We start from the raw sequence: 23,497 nt of genomic DNA on the forward strand, positions 1-23,497 counted from the left end.
ATTTCTTTGTTCAGAGTGCTCCTTTAAGGTGGCCATTGGTTGCAAAAGGTTGCAACAGGTTATTTTAAAGTGGATGACAGAACTGGCATGTCAGTATCATTTTTGCAATGATAATAAACTGACTACACTCATAATACATTAAAGTGTGGCCTATGAAATTATTTTCTATTTAAAAATCAGATATGGCCAGTTTCCTATGAAATTATTTCAGATGTAGGCAATTTATAAATGAATTTATTTCCTTTTTTAAAATCAGACGTGGGCAATATCTGGTGGAATTATTCCCTATTTTGAAATCAAGGCCAGTTTCCTATGAAATTATTTCCTATTTCATACTCAAGTATGGGAAAAACCTTGTTTGCCTGAGGTATACAGTTCTTTTTATGGCTGATACCCCCTCATATGAGCACACACCCAGCGAAACTGTGGTCACACACTGTTCCGTTATGCGGAAGCTGAGAAATAAGAAACACCCTTTTTTCACACAATTGCGCCTACATGCAGCAAAACCACACCTTGGGTTGAAGCGAGTCAGAGGGAGAGGGAGTAGGGTGAAGTTGATGACACTCAGAGACGGCGAGGACACCATCTGGTAGTGCACACATTCAAACACAGGAAAGGTAATTATGTGTTTTCTGTGTTCATATTTTTATTTTTCTGACTGAAGGATAACCCATGAATGATTTACTGTGATATACTGAGATGCACTGTCATATTTATTTGATATCTTTATCAAGAATAAACAACTGGAATTATTAAGCTTTTGTTGTGAATTATGTTTGAGTAATAAAATATCACGAAAAATTAGTAATAATAACAAAATATGAATACTTACAAATATAAACATATTCAATTTGTAACGTGTTCAGATATAAGGAATAACAGCATTGATATGTTAATCATAAATATGCTCAAGTCATTAGTTTTCCATTCAAAGTAAAAGTGGCTATTTTATTTTTCTCTTTAATTAAAGAAGTCTTTTTTGATCAAACTAATCCATAAAGCTGTAGATTATGTGTAAAACATGGTTTCAACAATGGCAGGAGAGAATGCTGTAGTTAAAAAAGTAGGCCTGCTTCTTCCATTCTTTTAGTGCTAGAAACTGTGGACATGTAAATGCAACATATACAAAAGCCAGTGTCCTCTCTGGATATAAATGTCCAAGCATGCTTTATTACAGTAAGTGTATTATTTCTGAAATAGATACTTAATGTTCTATATAGTATGACTGTGACATGTCATGTAGATAACGGAAAAATACAGTTAATGGGTCACACAAGCATATACTTGCAGGTACACACATACACTCATGTGTGTAAGGTTTAGAGGAGCTGTTGATGTTAAACAGAAAGAGGAAACATGGTTGTGTGTGATTGGGCAAAAATGGGAAGCGTTTGTCACTGTGAATATGACAAGCCTCAGAATAGCGCTGTCATACGCGCAGGGAGGACGAGGGTGGTGATGGTGTGTCTGTGTCAGTATTAGCACACTCATGGTTAGCATGTGATAGACAAACCTCTCATCATTTTTTTAAAAAAAACAAGCATATGTTGAGCAACAGGGCCGTTTCTGAACATTTGAAGGCCTGACCAACGTTTAACTTTAACGTAAGAATGAAACAGGATGAATTCTTCATGTTGATCAGGAAAAAGTCTAATACATGCAACAATAAACACAATAAAATCAATAATTTTGTACATACAAGGTGAACAAAATGACTATGAAATCTACACTGTGTATATAAATCACATAAATATGTAATATAAACAAAATAAATAATTACAAATAAAATAAATCACAATGCTTGTTTGTCAGTGATAATCAGTGATGACTTTATAGTAGTTTTTTTCTGCCAATATCATGACTGGGAAATTAAAAAGAAGAAGACAAAGAAGAAAAACTGCAGTACTGTACAAGAGTCCACCCTTAATTTATGTAATGTCGAGTCAAAACAGCCATTAAATTATTCATTTTTCAGTGTCAGGAAAAAGCAGAAAACATATTTAACATAAAATTGCACAGCGTTTTTGTATTTACTGTGTCACTCTTTGCCTTTATTAGAGCTTCTATTTTTTTCAGGACACTTGCTTTCAGTTTTTCAAAGAAATCTGCAGGGATATTTTGACACATCTCCAAAGTTCAGTCTTAGAAGTTGGTTGCATTTTCTGCAAAACGTTTATTTAAATGGAAATACTCTCTGTTGTGTTATGTAAGAGTTGAGCTATGGCAGCAGAGAAGTCCATTCTTGGCGTCCTTTTCAAAGAATTTTCAGAGCCCAATGGAATGAATGAAGTCAATTATATAAACAACTAGGCCTACACCATATAGTTTAAAAGTTTAATTTACGGAGCCCTGCTGGTGACATCCTATATAAATAAAAATAATGCGTGGTCACACCTTATTAACACGAGATTAATGAGATAATTAAATCGTGGCCACGACTCAGTAAGGCGTGAGAACGAGATCATGCCTTATGAAGCTGTGGCCACAACTTAATTATCTCATTCCCATTCCCATTCCCATCGTACTAAGTCGTGGCCACACATTAGGATCTCATTCCCGTGCCTTTCTAAGTCGTGGCATTATTTTTATTTTTACAGGAAGTCATCAGCGGGGCTCTGTAGAAATTTAATTAATGAAGGCTGGTGTTTGACTTCTGCACTGTACTGTAAATACTCAGGGGGCCCCTTGTGGCTTAGGGCCCTAACTGACCGCTTATACCACTAATAGCAAGTTGAGCAAACAGAGGCCAAGAGCACGCCTTAGCCTGGCTAAAAAACAACTTTACACAGTTTTCATCTTACCCCAAATGCAGTCTGTCATTTCAGTTTACCTAACCACATAAACCTAGTTTTGCACTGGAGCTACAAGGCTAATGTAGCTCACAAATAACAGAAACTAATATCCCTGAAGTATCATCATGCCTAAATCATCACACACTCTATGAAACCATGCCGTGTTAATAAGGAAGCTCAAATAGACTTGTTTATGTGGTTTCCTACACTGTATAAAACACTGTTATTAATAAAGTAGTCAAAAAGTAAATGAAATAGCAACATGAAAACAGTAGTAACAGTCATACAAAGACCTGAATTCTGTCTGTACATATAGACTTGTTCATGGGGGAAAATGACATAAATATGAGTTTTCACTAAACTACCACTTTAATATTTCCATGCCAATAGCTTGAGACAGAACGCACTGATCACTGAACATCCTATGGATTCTCAGCAACCATTTCTGTTTAAACTCTCTATTTAACTCATCCAAACTCTACCAAATGCTTTTCACACAGATTTCTATGGATTAGCAATCGTGAGACGTTGCTACATTTTGTAGTCGTTTCTGGTTTCCTCTGCTGTTTCTCAGAGTTCCTCTCCTTTTCCTTGTTTAAACAGGATGGCAGCGTGGGATCTGTCAGTCACAGTGGAGGACTTGGGACCTGATGCCCCACCCATCAAAATCAGCGTCACCTCTGACCTCCACATAGGTGGAGTCATTTTAAAGGTTGTGGAGAAGACAGGTGAGTTATATCCCAGCCTGCAGGTCCAAACAAACTATGTTAAAATAATACTACACTTTGTGAAATTGCTTACTTCAGTGTCATTGTCATAGGTGACATCTGAACATGTTTAAGATATCTAAAAATTGAAAGTCGTCAAGTTGTTTTCCTTCACATGTAGTAATCAAAACTAATAACAGGTTAGTTTGACAGCCCACTGCTGCTTTGTAAGTGCCCAGCTTCTTGTCTTTAACTGATGTTTGACTGTATGTATTAAATTCACCTTCATATTTTACACCAAACCTAACAAACACTCTAACCCTAACTTCAACCCATAAACTTACCCTTTAACCCTTAATGGGGACTTCAGGCGATTTTTCAAAATTGCTGTATAATTCAACTGTTGAGATGTAAACAAAGCCATTCATAGTGTTGTAATGTGAAATGGTCAATTGTGGAGAAACTTACTGACCTGCATTTCTGGTGGTGGTAGGAAGCAAGGGCCACAATGTCTACACTGCAAATATATCCATTTTATTTACTATCAAAAACTACCAGGGAACCTACACTTATAGGTGAGTTTTTAGATGTAAAGCTGATAAATGTAAAATAACAAATAACAAATAACAAATCTCAAAATATGTTTTCTTTTGGTACCTTTTTTTATATTTTGCCTTATGACACCCTGCATGTTCCCCTCCACCATGAGTGGATCTAAACCTCAAAACTACCATAAAACAATATCTCAGGCATCAGGCAGTATATTCATAAACACTGCGAACAAATTTGACAAGTTTCTCTAGAAAGAAGCATTACTCATCAAACCACTCTGAATAACTTTTACATCTTTACAATTAAATTTGCAGAAATTAAAAAACAGTGGAATTTCACTAACATAGTTCAAGGTTAAAGGGTTCAATAGATTATATGTTAACAATCTGAGCATTTGTAGGTAAGCTATAGGGAACCTTCAAAATGAAATGAGACTATAAATACTAATTGATCTGTTTAATGAGGAAGGGCTTGTGTTCAGGGATGCAGCAGGACTGGTCAGATCATGCTCTTTGGTGGGAGCAGAAGCAGCAGTGGCTTTTGCGGACCTCCTGGACGCTGGATAAATGTGGGGTCCACGCAGATGCTCGCCTCATCTTCTCCACCCAGCACAAGCCCCTGCGTCTGGGCCTTCCTAATGGGGTCATCCTGAGGCTCCGCGCCTGCTTCTCCAGCCCCGTGTTCCGCACCGTACAGGGCATCTGCAGGGTCCTGAGTGAGTGTGTGTCAACGACACTTACGCTACTGTTCAAAAGTTTGGAATCACTTGTCTTGTTAAAAATTGTTGTTGTTTTACATACAAAATTAATTTATACATTCTAACTTATACATCTGCATTAAATATATTATTCTCTCTTCTCATCTGTCTCCTTGTTTCTTAATCTATGTTCTGTCAGACATCCGTCATCCTGAGGAACTGTCTCTCCTGCGGCCCGTAGAGGAGAAAAAGAAAAAGAAAGACAAAAATTCTGCAGAGGACGAGTATGACCTCACAAATGTGCCACTGACCTCAGGTATTGCTTCTGTTATAACACTGCTGAAACATGCAGTCCCTGTATGTTGTCCCCAAAATAAACCGATCGTACGGGTTAAAAAGAAAGGAAGGAAGGAAGGAAGGAAAGAAAGGAGGAAGAAATAAAGAAATTAACTAAACCCAAACTTTTCTTTGGCTCCAGTGTCCGTTCCAGCTCTGTACGACGGCATGCCAGCTCATTTTGCAGACTCCCCTAAAACTGAGGCCGTCTATAGGATGCTATCTGTCTCCCAGCCTTCTCCTTCTCCTGAGAGCATTGCTAAACTGTACCGACCAGCCAGCAAAGTGGACAAAACACACATCCACACCAGGTATAGCTAAAAAATAATAGTTGCAGGCTTCATACATAAATCTAGGTAAACAAAGTACACCGAGTTACCGTATATCATGATGTCTAATGCTTTGAATGGCAATTTTAAAACACAAACAAACAAAATTATTTACAGGAATTACATACAGTAGTATTCAAAAGTTGGCACATTTTAATGCACAATCACTGTTTTATTTGTTAAGTTTAAAGAAAACAATGTGATGTGTGCAAAAGTTATGGCACATTTTATTTTGTATGGTTTTTCCAATGTGTTAAACTCAGCATATAAATAGAAATTGTGCATTAATAGTATTAGAAAAATATTTACGTTTGTTCCCTGTAGAGAACGTGTTAACTTATTTTCACTTAGAAAATCAACAAAACATTTTATTATACCAGGGGTGTTCAAATGTCTGGATTCTTTGCAGTGTAGACTGATAATAATCACATAATGTTGATACAAATAAAAGTTAGCTGTTTGACTACCTGCTTCACTAAGTGCTGCTGCATGCAGACAGACTCTTTTTTGGCACCAGTCATTGTGTGCAAGGTGTGTTTTTACTTGTGCAATTGCCCTCTGCTTCAGCTTGCATTCATGTCGACAATGCAGTTTGATTAATTTGGGAGGGTTAATGGAAAATATCATTAATAATCTAAGTTATATGTCTAAGTTATAATAAAGTTTAACAACAACAATCCTGTTTGATTTTTCAACTGTCTCTTGTAACAGGTGGCTGGATTCATCACGCTCTCTTATGCAGCAGGGAATACAGGAAAACGACAAGCTGTGGCTTCGCTTCAAATACTACACCTTCCATGATGTGGAGCCTAAGGTGTGTAAATCTGTGTTTGTGAGGACCTCTCTGTGAAGTGTGTGTGTCCTCCTCTTGCACTAGCCACTTCCACCAGTTCATTATTTCTGCATAATTCAATCATTGATATATAAACAAAGTCATTCAGAGTGGTCTGATGTGAAATGGTACATTTTATAAAAACCTACAAATTCAGACGCCGGCCGCTACACCTCCTTGTTTCTACACTCTTTGTCCATTTTATTAGTTCCACTTACCATATAGGTGCCCTTCACGTGGTGTTGGTAGTGTGTTAGTGAGTTTTGCACTGGTATACACACTGTGTCCACTCACTGTCCACTCTGTTAGACACTGACACCTTGTTGGTCTAACTTGTAGATATAAAGTCAGAGACGATAGCTCATCTGTTGCTATACAGTTTGTGTTGGTCATCCTCTAGTCCTTCATCAGTGGTCAAAAGATGCTGCCGTCAGGGTGTTGTGGGCTGGATATTTTTGGTTGGTGGACTATTCTCAGTCCAGCAGTAACACTGAGGTCTGCTTGTACCAGCACAACACACACTAACATGTCACCACCACGTTAGTGTCACTGCAGTGACAGTCTTTGAATAACAGGCTCAAAAAAGGAGCTAACAAAGTATGCAGAGGAACAGATGGACGGCAGTCTGTGATTTAGGCACTACATTTATTGTACATTTTATATATGTAAAGTGTACAATAAATGTAGTGCTATAATCACAGACTGCTGTGTATATATATATATGTATCTACAGATATATCTACCTATATATATGTGTATCGCTGCTGTCGGAACAAAACCTTGTATCTCCATTTTTGCCGTTTTTCACTTTTTGACATAATTTGAAAGTACTCGTTGTCCTTTACATTGTGTGTAAACTGATGAATGATGATGAATGATGATGAGTGGACCAACAAAAATGACCCAAAATTACTTGGAAAGAAGTCTGGTTCCACTGACGTACATTAAAAGTAGAGTATGTTTTTTCCTTCTCCTGTAGTTGTCATTTTGGAGAGGTTTTGATCCGACAACAACGATATATATATATATATATATATATATATATATATATATATATATATATATATATATAAAACACACGCTGTCTATATGTAGACCTTGTGCTGTGTGTGATGGGCTGATTTAAATCACTTTTTTTTGGGGGGGACTGCACCACTCTGGAGCTGTGTTTTGTGGGAGCTGTGAATCATAATAGTAAATCTTGGTCTCTTCCTGGCTTCCCCCTCAGTACGATGCAGTGCGTTTGACCCAGCTATATGAGCAGGCACGCTGGGCTATCCTGCTGGAGGACAACGACTGCACTGAAGAGGAGATGATGCTGTTCGGAGCCCTGCAGGTATATTATAACTGAACCACAGAAAGCTTCCCACCTGCTCTTCATTACAGTCCTCATCAGGAAACACAGGCCAAGTCTGTTGCTGCAGAAAAAGACCTTGAAACCACAAAGAGACTGCACCCACTTCAGAGCAGAAACACGTAACATATATCATACTTTCTGTGGGTAAACCCAAGCTAATGTTTGTACGCTAAAAAAAGTTAATGCATTGAATTTGCTTGATTAGAATTTGTACAAAAAACATCTATCACAATTACGCAGTTATTGCTAAAATTAAGCAAACTGAAAGACAAAAGGGGCGTTGAGTATTTTATGTATTTATACATTTGGTACAAGCAAATTCAGTGCATCACTTTTTTTAAAAATTTCCTGCTCAGGACATTAGTAATATTGTAACTATACATAGCTTTACTGATGTACTATAGTATGTCATTTAAGCAAAACACCCACAGTGTTGCTAAAACTGCATTCCCAAAGTGAAACAGTGTGTAATACTGATACTTTTTAGTGATTCTTCTTTCTGTTCCTTTTTCTTCCCTTTGTGAGAAAGTTCAAGATCTATTTCAGTTGTGAGGCATTTATAAGCCACTTTTATGCACAGTTCATTTTTTTGCACTACAAACTAAAATGTAGTAACAGGCAGTTTAATTGGTTTTATTCAAGTCAAATAAATTCTTTGATCAAAATAGCACTTCAGATGAATAATAGCAATATTTTTATCAATTCAAAATCTTACAAACGTTTGAAAATCAACCTCTACTGTGTTCCATTTTTCAGTGTAGCAGTCATCCTAAAAGCCACAAGTTCCACCTTTGCAAACAGTTCTGTGCAAACATTTTAGGCATCTAAGAAAACGACATGTAAATCTATTTATCTGTACAGTAATGCAGTTATCTATGCAATGTTTGTTTGCTTATTTGTAACATTCCTTTCTAATTGAACATGAAGTTTTTCATGATAAATTATATCTTGTAGAATCTTGTAGAATCTTTGAAATATTTCCAGAAATTCATAGTACTTTCTTTTGTCCCCTTTTGTTTTAAAGGGGCATTCCACCAATTTTTCAAAATTACTGCATACTTAAACCATTTAGATGTAAACACAGTCATTCAGAGTGGTTTGATGTGAAATATTCTTTCTAGAGAATCTCTCTGAGTCAGATTCACAGTGGTGGTAATAGGAACCAGACATCTGAAGCATTTAATGCCTCTAATGGCTACCTCACAGAAAGCTTTTACAGAGAATAGTTATAACTATAGTCGTTGATGACTGTAACACTGTTCAGACATCTATCAGACAGTTTTCACATAGGATTTTGGCCTAAAACATTTTTAAAAACACATTCATGGCAGATAGGTACATAGTTGTTATGCCATAGTTGGTTGGAATGCAGCAAGACTCAGGAACCAAACCTGAGTTCTTCTAACTGTATTCTTCTGACCAAGATATTAACACATTTTACTAAAAAACAACAAAAATGTTGTTATTTTTAATGAATTTATGTCATTTACTCATATGTTATATATTTTTTTGTATATGGCCCGAAAAAGTTTTGCACAGTCCTGTTTATAGTCTCAAACCAAAATCAGAAGAAGAAAAATAAGAAGAGTAATCCTTCTCCTCCTCTCTCTTCCTCTCTCAGTATCACATAGGCAAGCTGTCTCTGTCGCAGGAAGTGGGCTCCTGCCAGGGCATGGAGGACCTGGAGTCTGCCCTGAAGTCTCTGGAGGTCAAGATGGTGGGAGAGAATAACAGCACAGATGTGCTGGTGAGGGTCATATATAATGCTACCTGACTGGCTGATGATACACTAAGCTTCATTGTTCTTATGCTTATTGTCAATTTTATGAGAAAGACTTACCATATTAGTGCTTTGTACTTTGTATATTTGCTGCTTTGTATATGTTGCTACACAGTACGTCAGCTACCCTCTATTCCAGTGGTCATCAACACCCCTCCTGGAGATCTACTTTCCTGTAGAATTACATGTATGCTAATGCAGCTGATCCACCAATCAAGGACTCGGTCGAGAAGAAGTTAATTAGCTGGAACAGGTTTGACAGATTGTGGTTAGAAGCAAACTCTGCAGGAAGGTAGATCTCCAGGACCATGGTGGGTGACCACTGTTTTTACCCCTTCTATCAATGGATAGGACCACTGCTGACCAACAGACAGGAAAACGCATGTATATACAATTCGCAATTTAATGTATCTGTCACATCCAGCTAGTTAGTTCTGGGCTGAGTTCCAGTACTTGCCCTTACCAACACTTACCGACTCACCATTGGAAAGTTATGTCACCCAATGTTACCCAATAGCCAATTGTGATACAAGAGTGGGGGAGTGCAAGGAGTGGATTTTTTGATCAGAGTGCGGTATCCCTCGGCTGGGTTAGCCTCAGTGAGCTGGCCTAGCAACACAAACGTCATAAAAGCAAAACTTTTTTGAAAAGTTCGAACATAACAAACATTTTCAGAATACTTGCTTTGTCTGTCTTAGGTTTTGGTGTAGAATCTTGGTGTATATAATAGATATATACATATATAACAGCTGGAGTAGTTTGTTACATAAATCCCAGTGTGCACATAGCAAATCAAATGTTATTGTTTAGCAAATATTTTTGCAAGTGTTTTATTGTCTATGGCTTGTAAACAGCTTTGTCCACCATTTTTTTCAGGTCAGAAAAGGTTAATGCTTCATGTTGCAATGATATCTGGGCAAGTTCTGCTGCCAAAGTTGACTGTTGTGTTCACTTCCTCATCTAACGCCCCTCACTTGAGCTAATAGTTAAAGTAGAGTGGCCCTTAAGATTAGCCCGAGGACAAATGACGAAGAGAACAAGTTGGCGAGGGGATGTTAAAAACAAGAACTGGAATGGGCGGCTGGTCATTATTGACACATTACTGAGTAGCAGCTAGTGTAACTGCAGTACTGAGAAAATGATGAAATGTATTTGGAGTTGTCAGATCATTTCATCAGCTTTTTTGTTGATTTTCCAGGAAAACATGACCGCTCCGGAACTGAATGACTACTTGAAACTCTTTCGGTAAGCCCCGTTCCGCATCAACCCCTACTTTTCCTGAGAGGTGAGAACTAAAACAAAGTTTAAAAAAAAACTTATGCTGTCTCTATTTTTATTTCTCTGTTGTACCATTTAGGCCCAGAAGACTAACTCTGAGGGATTATAAACAGTACTGGTTCAAATTTCAGGACACGTCTATCTTCTATTACAAAAGCAAAGAGGACAGTTATGGAGAGCCCATCCAGCAAATGAACCTGAAAGGTAGAAAAACACACTCGCTGACACACATATATTTAATACCAAACGTCAGTGTGATGTAAACCGTTAATCTAGAAAGCACTGTGCTAAAGTGTTTTTTGAAGTGTTAAAAAACAAAGAAATGTCCCAGTTTAAGTGGACTCCCAGTTTAAGTGGACTTTGACTTATGCAAGGTGTTAAAATACTTTCACAGCTGTGGTCACTGCGGCTGTAACCAAAGCAGAAAGACAGAGTTGAATGCAGCAGTTTATTTAAACGCCTGTCTTGATCTACAGGAGATTCAAACACCTGAACTAACCTATGTTAGCAGTAGCACTGGTACTTGCAAAACTAAAGTGAGCTGGTTCAGAAATGTAGTAGCGGCTTTTGGTTAAACCACAGCTTTATTTTATGTTTTATGAGGGAATCAGATAAAACAATTTATCACTAATTTGTCACTGCTAAATGCAAGCACCAGCATCTACTAGTGTCAGGCTCTTTTAAGTCTCTGCAAAAATAGGCTTACACATGAGAAATGACTTTGACTCACTCATCACAGAATGGTTTTGAGGGTCACCACAAGTAGAGCACTAATGTTGGACAGATTCGATCACAAACAAGGCATAAACCTTCCTTTTTCATATACTTCAATATAAAATGAGCATTTGATTAAAGTTAAAAAAATGCATCTTAAGCTACATTCATGTTATAAGTTTTAAGTGGCACAAAATCACATGTACTCCTAGAACATACAGTGCCGAGTTTTTTTTTCATTTAAACCGGCAAATAAACAACAAGTTTTAAACATTATCAAGTTATGACAGGTCAATTGAAGACAATATATTCAAGGTGCTGCACTACATTATATAGACAAAAGTATTTGGGACACCTACAGGAGCTTTTATGACATCCCATTCTAAATCCATAGGCATTAATATGGAGTTGGTCTGGATTTTGCAGCTATACCAGCTTCCACTCTTCTGGGAAGCTTTCTAAAAGATTTTGAAGTGTGTCTGTGGGAATGTTTGCCCTCATTCAGAAGAGCGTTTGTGAGGTCAGACACTGATGTTGGACAAGAGAGCCTGGCTCGGAATCTCTGTTCTAGTGCATCCCAAAGGTGTTTGATGGGGTTGACGTCAAGGCTCTGTGTGGCCCAGTCAAGTTCTTCCACACCAAACTCACCCAGCCATGCCTTTACGGACCTTGCTTTGGGCACTGGGACACAGTCATACTGGAACAGAAAAGGGCCTTCCCCAAACTGTTCCCACAAAGTTGGAAGCATACAGTTGCCCAAAATGTCTTGGTCTGCTGAAGCATTAAGATTTCCTTCACTGGAACTAAGGGGTCTAGGCCAACCCCTGAAAAACAACCCCATGCCATTATCCCTCCTCCACCAAACTTTACACTTGGCACAATGCAGTCAGGCTCGTCCATCAGACTGTCGGATAGAGAAGCATGATTTGTCACTCCATGGAATATGTTTCACAAGTGGATGTACTTTACCAAATAATAGACCGAGACCTCTGCAACCAGTCAGAATCTATTGCTTTGACTCCAAAGTCTGTATGTTCTCTGATGTTGTTGGCCTGTGCGTCTGCAGGTGGTGAGGTGACTCCTGATGTGAATATAGCAGGACAAAAATTCTGTATCAGACTCCTGATCCCAGTGCCAGAGGGCATGAATGAAGTTTACCTGCGATGTGAGAATGTAAGTAACTATACAGACTACAGCTAAGCCACCAGGGCGTATTAGTATAAACAAAGTACACAGAAAGTATATCTCAGAATAGACATTTCATATTGTGGTAGTTTATGGAATCACATTTTATTTAGCAGACAATAGCATGAAGCACAGTTTCTGATTCAGTTGACAATGTAACTAAAAACCCGAAAAAGTTTGCTTTTCAAAAAATTCTACTGGTCCATTCATTGTGATATGTTGACTCAATGTGGTGTAAAAAAGTAAGTTTTTGAGTTATTTGTTTTTCTTATGATAGCAACCATGTAAACTCACTGTTTCCAGCAGCAGTATGTCAACATTTTGACTTTGTTTCTCAAAATAATTATTACTAATTTTCTAATTGCTATGTCAAAATAATGACTTAATATCCCAAAATAGTTACTTACTTTCTTGATATTTAATTAACTCAATATTTCAGCATACTATGTCTGAGTTTTATCATTAATAAAAGAAAATCTTGATAATACAAGTCATTATTTCTAAATCAATATCTTGAGAAAATAAGTCATTATTTTGGGATACTAAGTCAACATTTTGACAGATAAAGAGAAAAAATATGCTGCTTATTTTTTCTGCTCTATCTGGTAGGAACTGACAAGCCATATTGGGTGGCATAAAGCTGAAACCTATAAAGATAAATGTAGAGCAGCACATGTTCTATAAAAATTGATGTATAGTCTTTCAACTTCCTGTCCGTTAACCTCCTTCACTGCCTCTCTGCAGGAGAAGCAGTATTCTGAATGGATGGCTGCCTGTAAGCTGGCCTCTAAAGGCCTGACCCTGCTGGACAGCTCCTACCGGACTGAGGTCAAGAACATCCAGATGTTTTTGTCCATGCAGCGCTCCAACTCATCTGCCTCCACTCCACAGACTGACGAGAGCATCAATACGCAGAGCCTCGTCTCACCTCGCTACAACAAAAAATACAAGGTCAAGCAGGTACTGTGCAGCTGCATCAAGACCACAATAACAGAGGATGTATCTTCTTCTGGTCTTCTGATTATTGTTTTTTGTATTATTGTTTAAAGGGCTTATATAATGAAAAAACATTTTTAAACAAAAGAGCTTGAAGTGGTTTGTAAACAATTTTAAAATTTCATTACGTTCATTCCCTGGTCCATACAGTCCATATATCAAAACTAAGCTGAGAAACAGTCTGTTTTGAATTCATTCATAGAATTACTTATTTTCACCTATTCACCTATTCGCTCTGGCCATTCCTGTCCAAATTATAACGAATGCTTCAGCCTGGACTGCTTTCTAAATGATGTACAATAAAGGCACCCAATCAGAACAGAGTTTATACTGGACAGGCACTGTAACAAAAACAGCTTGTTTAGTTCTATGGGGTAAAGAGAGTTTGGAATATGGTCTTGTAAAATTAATTTTGACTAGTTTTGGTACATAAAACAAGACAAATGTGATAAGTGGAACAATATAAAATGTAATAAAAATGCAGGATGTGGGCACTTTAATTAAACAAGGTACCTCATAAACACAACTCTTAAAATCCCAACTCTTAAATTCAGTTTCTTGCTTTCATAACTACATAACTCACATAGTCATTACTAAGGATGTAAAAATACTACATATTACATGGAATTGTATTGTATTGAATTGTATGTTAGCTTGTGGCTAGTGTGTTAGCATGGGTCTAACATATTAGCTTGTGGCTAAAGCATTAGATTGGGGTACTATAAAGCTTTTCTTTGAAATGCCATACTTTTATAATGTTGAATCACTAATAAATAAAAATTGGAAACATTAACATTAGGGCTCATTTTCAGCCACCCTTTATTTTTGCTGTATTGGAAAAAGTACTGCATCGAAACACCACTTTATCGAATTGAATAAAATTATACATTTTGTGAATCATCACACCCTTTATAGTTAGGCTACTGAATAATTTATAGTAGTTACTAAATAATAAATCTTAAGATTAGTAACTGAATAATAACTTTAGGGTTATAAAGTGGTCAACATGCCCATTAGAAGTAGTTTAGGATTTTCGGTACACAATAATAAAAAATAACTTAAAAAGCTCTCTAATCCAGTATTAGAATGCTTCTCCTCAAATAACTGTCTAACAATCTTTCCAGTTGACTCCACGTATCCTGGAGGCCTATCAGAATGTGGCTCAACTCTCCCTTACGGCGGCCATCTTAAAGTTCCTCCAGATATGGCAAACGCTTCCTGACTTTGGCATTTCCTATTTCATGGTCAGGTAGGGCATTCTCATGTATTGCAACCTTAAATGTAAGTATTAGCACACTGCATCTCCACTTTTTGAGATTTTTATTCTACATTATTTGAGCACTGCAGCTGCCCTTTACATTGTGTGATTTCATTTAGGAGAGACACATTTTTCTTTGGACAGTGACAATGCACAGTATGTCTTTATGGTAAAGTGAACCATTTTAGTGGAGACTGGAGTCAGTTTTGTTCAACAATCATTAACTTTCATTCACTGTGGTAGATGTACGACAGAGTTTAACGGGAGGATTGATATATGTTTCATAGTGGGAAATGTCACTGAAGCTGCAGTGAGGAATGAGCATGACTCTGTTTTCAGGTTTAAGGGGAGCCGTAAAGATGAGGTTCTGGGTATTGCCAACAATCGCCTAATCCGTATTGACCTGGGAGTGGGAGATGTAGTGAAGACGTGGCGTTACAACAACATGAGGCAGTGGAACGTTAACTGGGACATACGACAGGTTAGTCATTAACTTTCCCCATTAAACATTCAGTTAATTTATCATTGGCTTTGGTTGTCAGTCAGAATCAGAATCTTTATTTGCCAAGTACCAGATATACAAGGAATTTCTCTTGGTGCAGGTGTCAACATAAAATTAAATCCAATAAAATAAATAAATACACAAGCAAGTAAAAAATAAACACATCATAGACTACACAAATGCTCTGTATATATACAGCATGCATATATACAGCATGTACAGCTAAAGGAGTTAGCAGCAAATATCAATGTAAATATATTTAAATAATGTCTATTTGACATAAGTAAAACTGCATAAGTGCTCTGACTACAGTAAAGATATCAATTATATTAGTAATCAAGTTTTGAACAATGACAGTACTGTGCAAAATTCTTAGCCACCCAAGACAGTTACACATAAGACTACTTATCTGGGCAGCAAGCTTTTATTTACTCAGAAAACACTAATATTAGAAAAAATACAAAATAACAGTAATAGAATACTTAGTGATTATATGGGCTCGTACAGTCATTTTACATTTACATTTGCAACATTCAGTAGATGCTCCTATCTGCGACTTACAACAGTGCTTTGTTGACCACTTAGAGAACATATCCTAGCTAGTACAAATAGGTTAGAGTCCAATATACCCTTGAGCTAAGACACAAAAGCCAGTGCTGAAACCTAGAAAGGAAGATGCAAACTACAGAATTAAAAGCAAATGTGCAATACATTTCAAGAAGTGCTAGATTAGTGTTAACTTAAGGGCCTTACAAAGAGGTCAGTCTGCATTTAAAGACAGCAAGGGACTCTGCTGCTTGGACAGCCAGTGGAAGTTCGTTCCAACACCTGGGTGCCAGAATAGAGTTATCATTCAATACCAGTTTTAGCTAAGCATTACTTTATTAAGTTAAAGCTGCATTTTGTACATTTAATTTGTTAAAATTGAAAAAAGGAAAAGAATTTGCATTACCGTGTCAGGAAAAAACACCAAAATATAGTGTGCATGTACTGCTGTAAAACCTTAAATAGTCATTTAAAAGTCAGAGGCATCTGGTCAGATTTCGTGGGAGTTTTTCAGAGTACGTCACATGTCTCAATGTTTATGTCTCAAATGCAAAATCATCATTACAGTGATGAAGATAAATAGCAAAAATTTACTTACATCAAGGCTGTCCAATCTTACCCGAAAAAGGCCAGTGTGCTTGTGAGTTGTCATTCCAATAAAACAGAGCAGATATGATCAGTTGTTAAAGACTGAGGCTAACTGATTAAACAAATGGATATGATTCCACACCACTGACTTACATCCTCCAGAGACATGTCCTTCACCAAGTTCTGACTTGGTTCTCTTTGAATACTCTTTAAACATGTTCACAAACAGATTTATCCATTTAGGGAAGGGCTCTGAACCACAACCAGCCTTACAAAATGTTCCTCCACATGTTGTGTGCAATTACACATTTCGACCAGAGGGGCCTCCACATCCCCAAATCTTACATAGTGCAGCTTTATGGTGATGGAATTTAACAAATAAATGCAAAGTCTGAGGCATCAAGAAGAAATCTGCAACCAAACCTGTGCTGGCCTAACCAGCTCACAACTACTCAACCACTACATCAACTACTCAAAAAAAATGTATTGTTACTTTTTGCTGTGTTTATTTGTATTTATTCAAATGTTATATAGAGTTTTCAGTGGCAAAGACACAATTACTTCTGAGACAATTAAAAAAAATGTGATTTAAACAATTTTCTTAGGTGCTTAAGACTTTTACACAGCACTATATATAGACATGTTTACACTGATACATTTGGCTGTGGTATCTGGTTGTTTCTCAACCATCTTAAATAATACCCTAGATCTGACCGTGCTTAATAATGCTTTCTTTCTGGGATGTTCCTGTATCAGGTAGCCATTGAGTTTGACGGGAACATCAACATTGCCTTCAGCTGTACAACTGCAGACTGCAAGATAGTACATGAGTACATTGGTGGCTACATCTTCATGTCGACACGTTTGAGAGAGCCCAGCGACACCCTGAATGAGGAGCTCTTCCACAAGCTCACCGGGGGACATGATGCTCTCTGACACCCACGTAGAGCAGAGGGTCACGAGCATTGAAACTCCACCAGCAGGATTACTGTTATTTTTGAATGTACTAGTACTACATTAGCTTTATCCTATTAATTGAGCTTTATCTGATTTCCATGAAAAGCTGTTACAGCTCGATGAAAGGGGTTGGAAACCTTGTTGATGAGCTGCAGTGCAGGTGGGATGTTTGTTCAAGACCTGTGACCTACAAGTCATGATTTAAACATTGTTCATCACTGTCATTTTTTGGTTTTACCACAAAGTTCTGGTCAGTGCACCCTTTAAACAGACATTTGTATAAGACATCAGTGACACTTATTATTTTATGTTTCACTCCTTGGAGTAAAATATGCAGCTTTAATGTATCACTTCTTCATGTATCACTCTTAGCACAAAGGAATCAAAGACTTTAACATTAACAGAACCCTTTTTGGTGCACAGAGCCATTGTTAAAATGTTCTTATAAGAACAGAGGAACCTGAACCACTTAACCATGCAAAGAACCATCTGTGGATTCAAATGGTTGTCATCAACTGACAGGTTTGTGCCATCTTAAAGGGGAAGTTTACCTTAACATTTTGCATAATTCAGTGGTTGAGATGCAAAGTCATTCAGAGTGGTTTGATGAGAAAGGCTCAGTTCTAGAGAAACTTACCAATAAACTTACCGAAAATGTCAACAAAGCAAATATAGGCACTTTATTCACTATCCAAAGTGACCAGTGAACCTACAAGTTTACATGTAATGCTGATAATGGTAAAATGGTGGTAAATCTGTAAAGATAGGTTTTATTTTGGACAATATTTTGATTTACATCAATACCACCATCTATACCACCACAAATTGATTTACCAAATATGTTTTAGGCCATTTTCCCAAAACAATCGTAACACAATGTCTCAGGCATCACACAACATACTCATAACTATTTCATGTAATACTTTTCTGTGATATAGCTTTTAGAAGCATTAAACTCTTCAGTCGTCTGGTTCCTGTCACCACCACTGTGAACAATTCTGCCTCGATAAGTTTCTCTACAATCGAGTAATTCACATAGATACAGAACTTCTGGAAAAACTGATAGAATTCCCTTTAATGTAAACCTGAATACGACGCCATAGTCCAGGCAAACTCCTTGTTCTAGAAGCCCTTGTCCATTTTTAAAATCAAAATAAAATATGTGAGCAATTCCAAATAAATAATGAAAACTGACATGAACACTGCTTTTATAATTCCTACCACTTTCCTTAGTGAAGTAGTCTTTGTTGCTGTATTTTATTCAAGTGACAGTTAAGGAAACCACTGGCTATCACTTCCTGCACAGCAAGAGTTACACTGACCAGTAGTGTCTTCCGTTATCACAGAAAATTTCCTTATCTCAGTCCAACATCATCCAGGTTTCCGTTGCCCAAACCACAGCCAGCGCCTGCCTCCTTTCTGATATCTTTTGTGTAACTGGGTGTGAACATGTTGCCATGACATTAAGTACAGTATGCTTTTTAACTCTTTAAAGATACACAGGCTTCCCACTTCATTGACTGCTGAAAGGCACCTATTGAGAAAGTTTATGGTTTTGTTGTCCCGTCTTGATTCAGCCTTCAAGAAATCTTTTCTATCGACTACTGCAGTTCAAGTTCACATGCTGTAAAAAAAAGACAAACAGTAAGTGATTGACTGACTTGTCTCTAAGTTTATACTGGAACTGTATTGTACTGGAAGAGCCTGAACTGTATTAGAAACTTACGTGATGGTTTCAGTCTCTGTGCACGAGAGAAATATTGAGGAGCCAACAGACCATCTGCATCACCTGCCGTTAATAACACTCCGTTTTCTGACCAGTAGAATTTAATTCCATCTTAAAAAAAACGAAAAACAGAAATATTTATCCTAACACACAGCTGCGGCAATTCAGTGTACTCTCATGCTTCTGTTGCTTTAAAAGAGTTTTAATTTGTACCTGAGAGGGCTTTTGGGACATCAATGTACACAGCTAGATCACAATTCTGACGCATACCTGGCAAAATAGACAGGATATTTTCTTTCACAAAAGATGATGATGATATACAAGTCTGATACAAAACAAAAATGAAACTAAAATATAAGAAATTCAACCATTATTTTGAAAATTAAATGGGAGGGACTGTCAGTTCATAGAGGTACAAGAATTCCATACTGCAACTCTGCAACAACTTCCATGCATCTTTTTTATTGATTACACCAAACTCCACTTTTCCCCTCTCTCAGCCTCTAGATCTAATTAATAAAACAAAAGTGAATCAATTTATCAATTAATCATCTTTGTCTCTCCTACCACTGATAACTTGACTCTCTCCAGGAAGCCCAGGTGCCAAGTGTATGTGTGTTCTGTTCATTCTGCTCAGACCCTTGTTGCGTATAGAGGCCCAGTGCCTCATGTAGGAGCCATGAACTGCCTCCTGAGGACAGTCTGAAGCTTCCAGCTCTACTGCTCTCAACTCCAGATCTTCAACCTGAACAACATGCAACACGACATGAGGTCACTACAGAATCAGAGTTAAAAAAAAAAAGAAAAGTAAAAAACTTTTGCAAACCTCCACAGACAGCCACACTCTAAAAAATGGTTCCTCAAGGGTTCTATAGTAAAGAAAATGGTTATATAAAGAACAACGAACACTCAAAGAACTCTCTGCATGATTAAAGGGTTCTTTGCATCATGAAGGGGTTCTTAAGAATGTGCTATAGATGCTTCTATATACAACCCTTTTGAAAAGGGTTCTACTACTGTGATGATGTCAAGCTTGCAACAATAGAAGAACCCTTTTTGGTGCTATATGGAACTCTTTTCAAAAAGGTTCTATATACAGAACCATCTACCGCATATTCTCCATCAATCTGAAGATTTTTTTTTTTATAATGCAAAGAACTCTTTAATCATGCAAGGGGTTCTTTGAGTGTTCATGTTTCTTTATAGAACTATTTTCTTTACTAAAGAACCTTTGAAGAAACAGCTTTTTTAAGAGTGTAGGACATGGATAGGACAAAACAATGATGAATCTGAAAAATTAATATAAAGAAACAGTGTTAAAACAAAAATCTGAAAGTAAATACAGCCTGAAATCAACATTAAGATGTTAGTTCATGTTCCTGGTTACGTTAAGTACAACTTCTTATATAATTCAAAAGAGAAAATCCTTTTATTCCTGTAATCTATGCCTCTAAAGCCTCTTATTTTTGATTATGGCATTGTGCATCAGCAGGCAGGGAAAATAACATTAATCAATCTCATGTTTCACCTTTCTTCTACTTCTGCGCACTCCTATCATCGAGAGAAAATGCTCAGCTATCTCAGAGACCATCCCTGATTCAACATTTCACTCAGAGAGATGTCATGGAATGGAATGAAAAGAAAATGCATTACGATTTCACACTGACTTTAAAACTGCACTGCCAATATGGCCTCATCCACATCAAGCAGGCCAAACCAGTCCTGTGTAGAACATAATTACTGTGTGAATGAATGAAATGTACCTAAAGCTAATCACCCCACCAATTTCCTGGAAAACATTTTCCAACATTTCCCAGTTTGAACCAACTCAGGGTAGAATGCACTACATTTCAAAGGTTTGGAATCACTGATTTCATTCAAATAAAACCAATTTTTGGAGATATGTGCACACAATGATTCTACAATTAAACGAATTTCTTACAGGTTTCAAACAGTTTGTAGGAACCTGTAAAAAATAAAGACATTTTCAGTGATAAACAGAGCTGTAATTTCATGATCCATTGAGAATAAACTTATAAAGACACTGACATCCACAAAACCTCATATTTGAAAACTGATAACCAAATCTAGCTAATTAAACAGCTACTCACAGTATTTTTGTGCCAAGAAATTGCAATAAACAGATAACTATAGTTTATTATTTAATAACATGCAGCATTTTTAATCATGTCCTCTATGTTGTCCCCTGATACTTTAAACTATGAGTAAAGCATTGGTTTAGGTTTTTATATATAGTTTCAGTTTCATTCGACACTGTATGTGTTATTACTGAATAGCAATTATTAATATAAGAGTGATTCTGAACTGTTCAGCGGTAGTGTATGTAGACACGTCTTCATAACATATTGAAAGAGATGTCCTCAGATACTAGCTAGTTTGTTGGATGAGCACGTTATAAGGATCAAGCCATTTTTAACACAAAAATATTGAAAATTTAATTGAATCTTGTCCTAAGAATAAAAAACTGTGTCAAAACTGATATGTATATCATTACACTCCTAGTTTAAACATGGGTTCAGGTAACCCAGACTGGTATCTTTGGCAGTTCTGTAGTACTAAATCAACGTTTAAGACTACAGTTGTCCTGCACCTGTACAGAATGTCCCTGATTGGCCCGGATCTGCAGGCGTCCGTTCTCTGGGTGGTTCTGCAGTTTGAAGCGCTGCTTGTCATTCGTGGCCACCACTCTCTCTAAATCCTCCAGTGAAAACGAGCTGAACTGCTGATGAGCGAGAAGTTCATCCACAAATATAAAGCCATCTACAACAACATAGAAAGAAAGTACTCAACAATAATAGACTTCCTAAAACATATAACAGAAGAATGGGAAATCAGGAGCACACCTGAACTCATGTGAAGCCCCATTTTAGAGGCGCCATGTCTCAGAGCATAAGACAGTGACTTTGACAGGCGCACATCTCTGCTCTAAAAGAGAGACATAAAGACTCAGTATAGAGAACCACAAACACTAAACACGATTCGAGAAGTAACTATACATAGAAGCAGCGCGTGGTTCGCCCACCTCGCCTCGGTTTCCTCGACCTCCTCTTCCTCTTTTTCCCCTGCCTCTATGTTGACCGTCCATTTAAGCGTCACTTACTGCCAAGGAAATGAAACGGGGCACATTCATTCAACTAGGTCGTGAAATTGCTCACCAGAGACGTGACCAACTTTAGCGCGTTGCTACACGGAATATAAACATGGACGCACAGGTGTAGTTCGAGCTCTTTACCAGCAGATGGCAGGCATAGGTGTCAACCAGAGCTGGTTTATGGGAAGCCTGGCCAGAGAACTTGCAGAAATAAGAATTCCCACTCTGCAATGTCTTCCGGGTTTTTCAGACGCTAGAGGGCGCTCCCGAGTGAGTCCAAAATGAATGGGTTGATATGGAGCATTTGATCAAAATCATAGTTTATAAAAGCTTAAACATTTTTTAATGTAAAACAATGCAATCATTTCCTGAACACTGAACAACATGATACATTTTAACACCGCTGTCATATTTTTAAGAGCTTTTAAACTCGAGCTATAGAAGTTTAAAACGGCACCTCATGTATGTTCATGACGTCAGTGAGCGCGAACAGCCAATGAGCTGCTCCGCTCGCCAATCAATCATCACGCTCTAGCAGTAATGCCCGCCTCCTGCTGCCTAAAACCCGTTTACTGTAGAAAAAGGGAAACAGATAGGTGAGTTTTCTTTGTTTTTTTAGTGAAATACATCCTTCTACTTTCTAAAATTAAAGAAACATTCTGGGAAAGTGATTAGAAACTATTTCAACTTCTCGTTTTTAGCTGTTGAGCGCCATTCACTCCCATTCATTGAGGACTCACTCGCGGGCGCCCTCTGCTGTTTGGCAGTCCAGTTTTTGATATAACGGTGGGAACAGGAAGTGGCCAGGCTCCTCATAAATCGGCTCTGGCCTGGCCACTTCCTAACGGAGCCATGTACAGGGCTCTGGCTCTATTTCACCCGTTACATCAAAAACAGGGCTGCAAATTACTCGCCCAGTACTTTCCTTTAATTTTAGAAAGTAGAAGGACGTATTTCACTAAATTAGCAAAGAAAACTTACCTGTATGTTTCCTTTTTTCTATAGCAAACTGGTTTTGGGCAGCAGAATGCTATACTGCTACTGAGTGCTGATTGGTTGGCGAGTGGAGCAGCTCATTGGCTGTTCCTGCTCAATGACGTCATGCACGTACATGAGGGGCCGTTTTAAACCCTATTAACTAGAGTTAAGCTCTTAAAAATATAACATCGATGTCAAAATGTTTTATGCTGTTCTGTATTCAGCAAATGACTGTTCGTTTAAAACTGTATAAGCATTTATAAACTATGATT

The 23,497-nt window shown here is 37.6% G+C and overlaps 2 protein-coding genes across 2 annotated transcripts; one reads left to right on the forward strand and one right to left on the reverse strand.

The window, feature by feature from the left end:
• Positions 1-24: 24 nt before the first annotated feature.
• Positions 25-17,963, forward strand: fermt3b (fermitin family member 3b). The gene is made up of 15 exons (XM_036568463.1): positions 25-620; positions 3,399-3,523; positions 4,536-4,769; positions 4,951-5,067; positions 5,230-5,398; positions 6,128-6,230; positions 7,477-7,584; positions 9,227-9,352; positions 10,584-10,630; positions 10,743-10,867; positions 12,444-12,550; positions 13,307-13,522; positions 14,683-14,807; positions 15,156-15,297; positions 17,209-17,963. The coding sequence occupies exons 2-15, from the start codon at positions 3,400-3,402 to the stop codon at positions 17,386-17,388; spliced, it is 1,923 nt and encodes a 640-aa protein (XP_036424356.1). The 5' UTR covers positions 25-620; position 3,399; the 3' UTR covers positions 17,389-17,963.
• trpt1 (tRNA phosphotransferase 1) lies at positions 17,962-22,380 on the reverse strand. The gene is made up of 7 exons (XM_036568466.1): positions 22,179-22,380; positions 22,000-22,081; positions 21,747-21,916; positions 19,703-19,880; positions 19,349-19,405; positions 19,136-19,246; positions 17,962-19,033 (listed from the first exon to the last, which is right to left on the reverse strand). The coding sequence occupies exons 1-7, from the start codon at positions 22,239-22,241 to the stop codon at positions 19,011-19,013; spliced, it is 684 nt and encodes a 227-aa protein (XP_036424359.1). The 5' UTR covers positions 22,242-22,380; the 3' UTR covers positions 17,962-19,010.
• Positions 22,381-23,497: the final 1,117 nt, after the last annotated feature.

Source organism: Colossoma macropomum, unplaced genomic scaffold, assembly GCF_904425465.1.
Source record: "Colossoma macropomum unplaced genomic scaffold, Colossoma_macropomum, whole genome shotgun sequence".
NCBI lineage: Eukaryota > Metazoa > Chordata > Actinopteri > Characiformes > Serrasalmidae > Colossoma > Colossoma macropomum.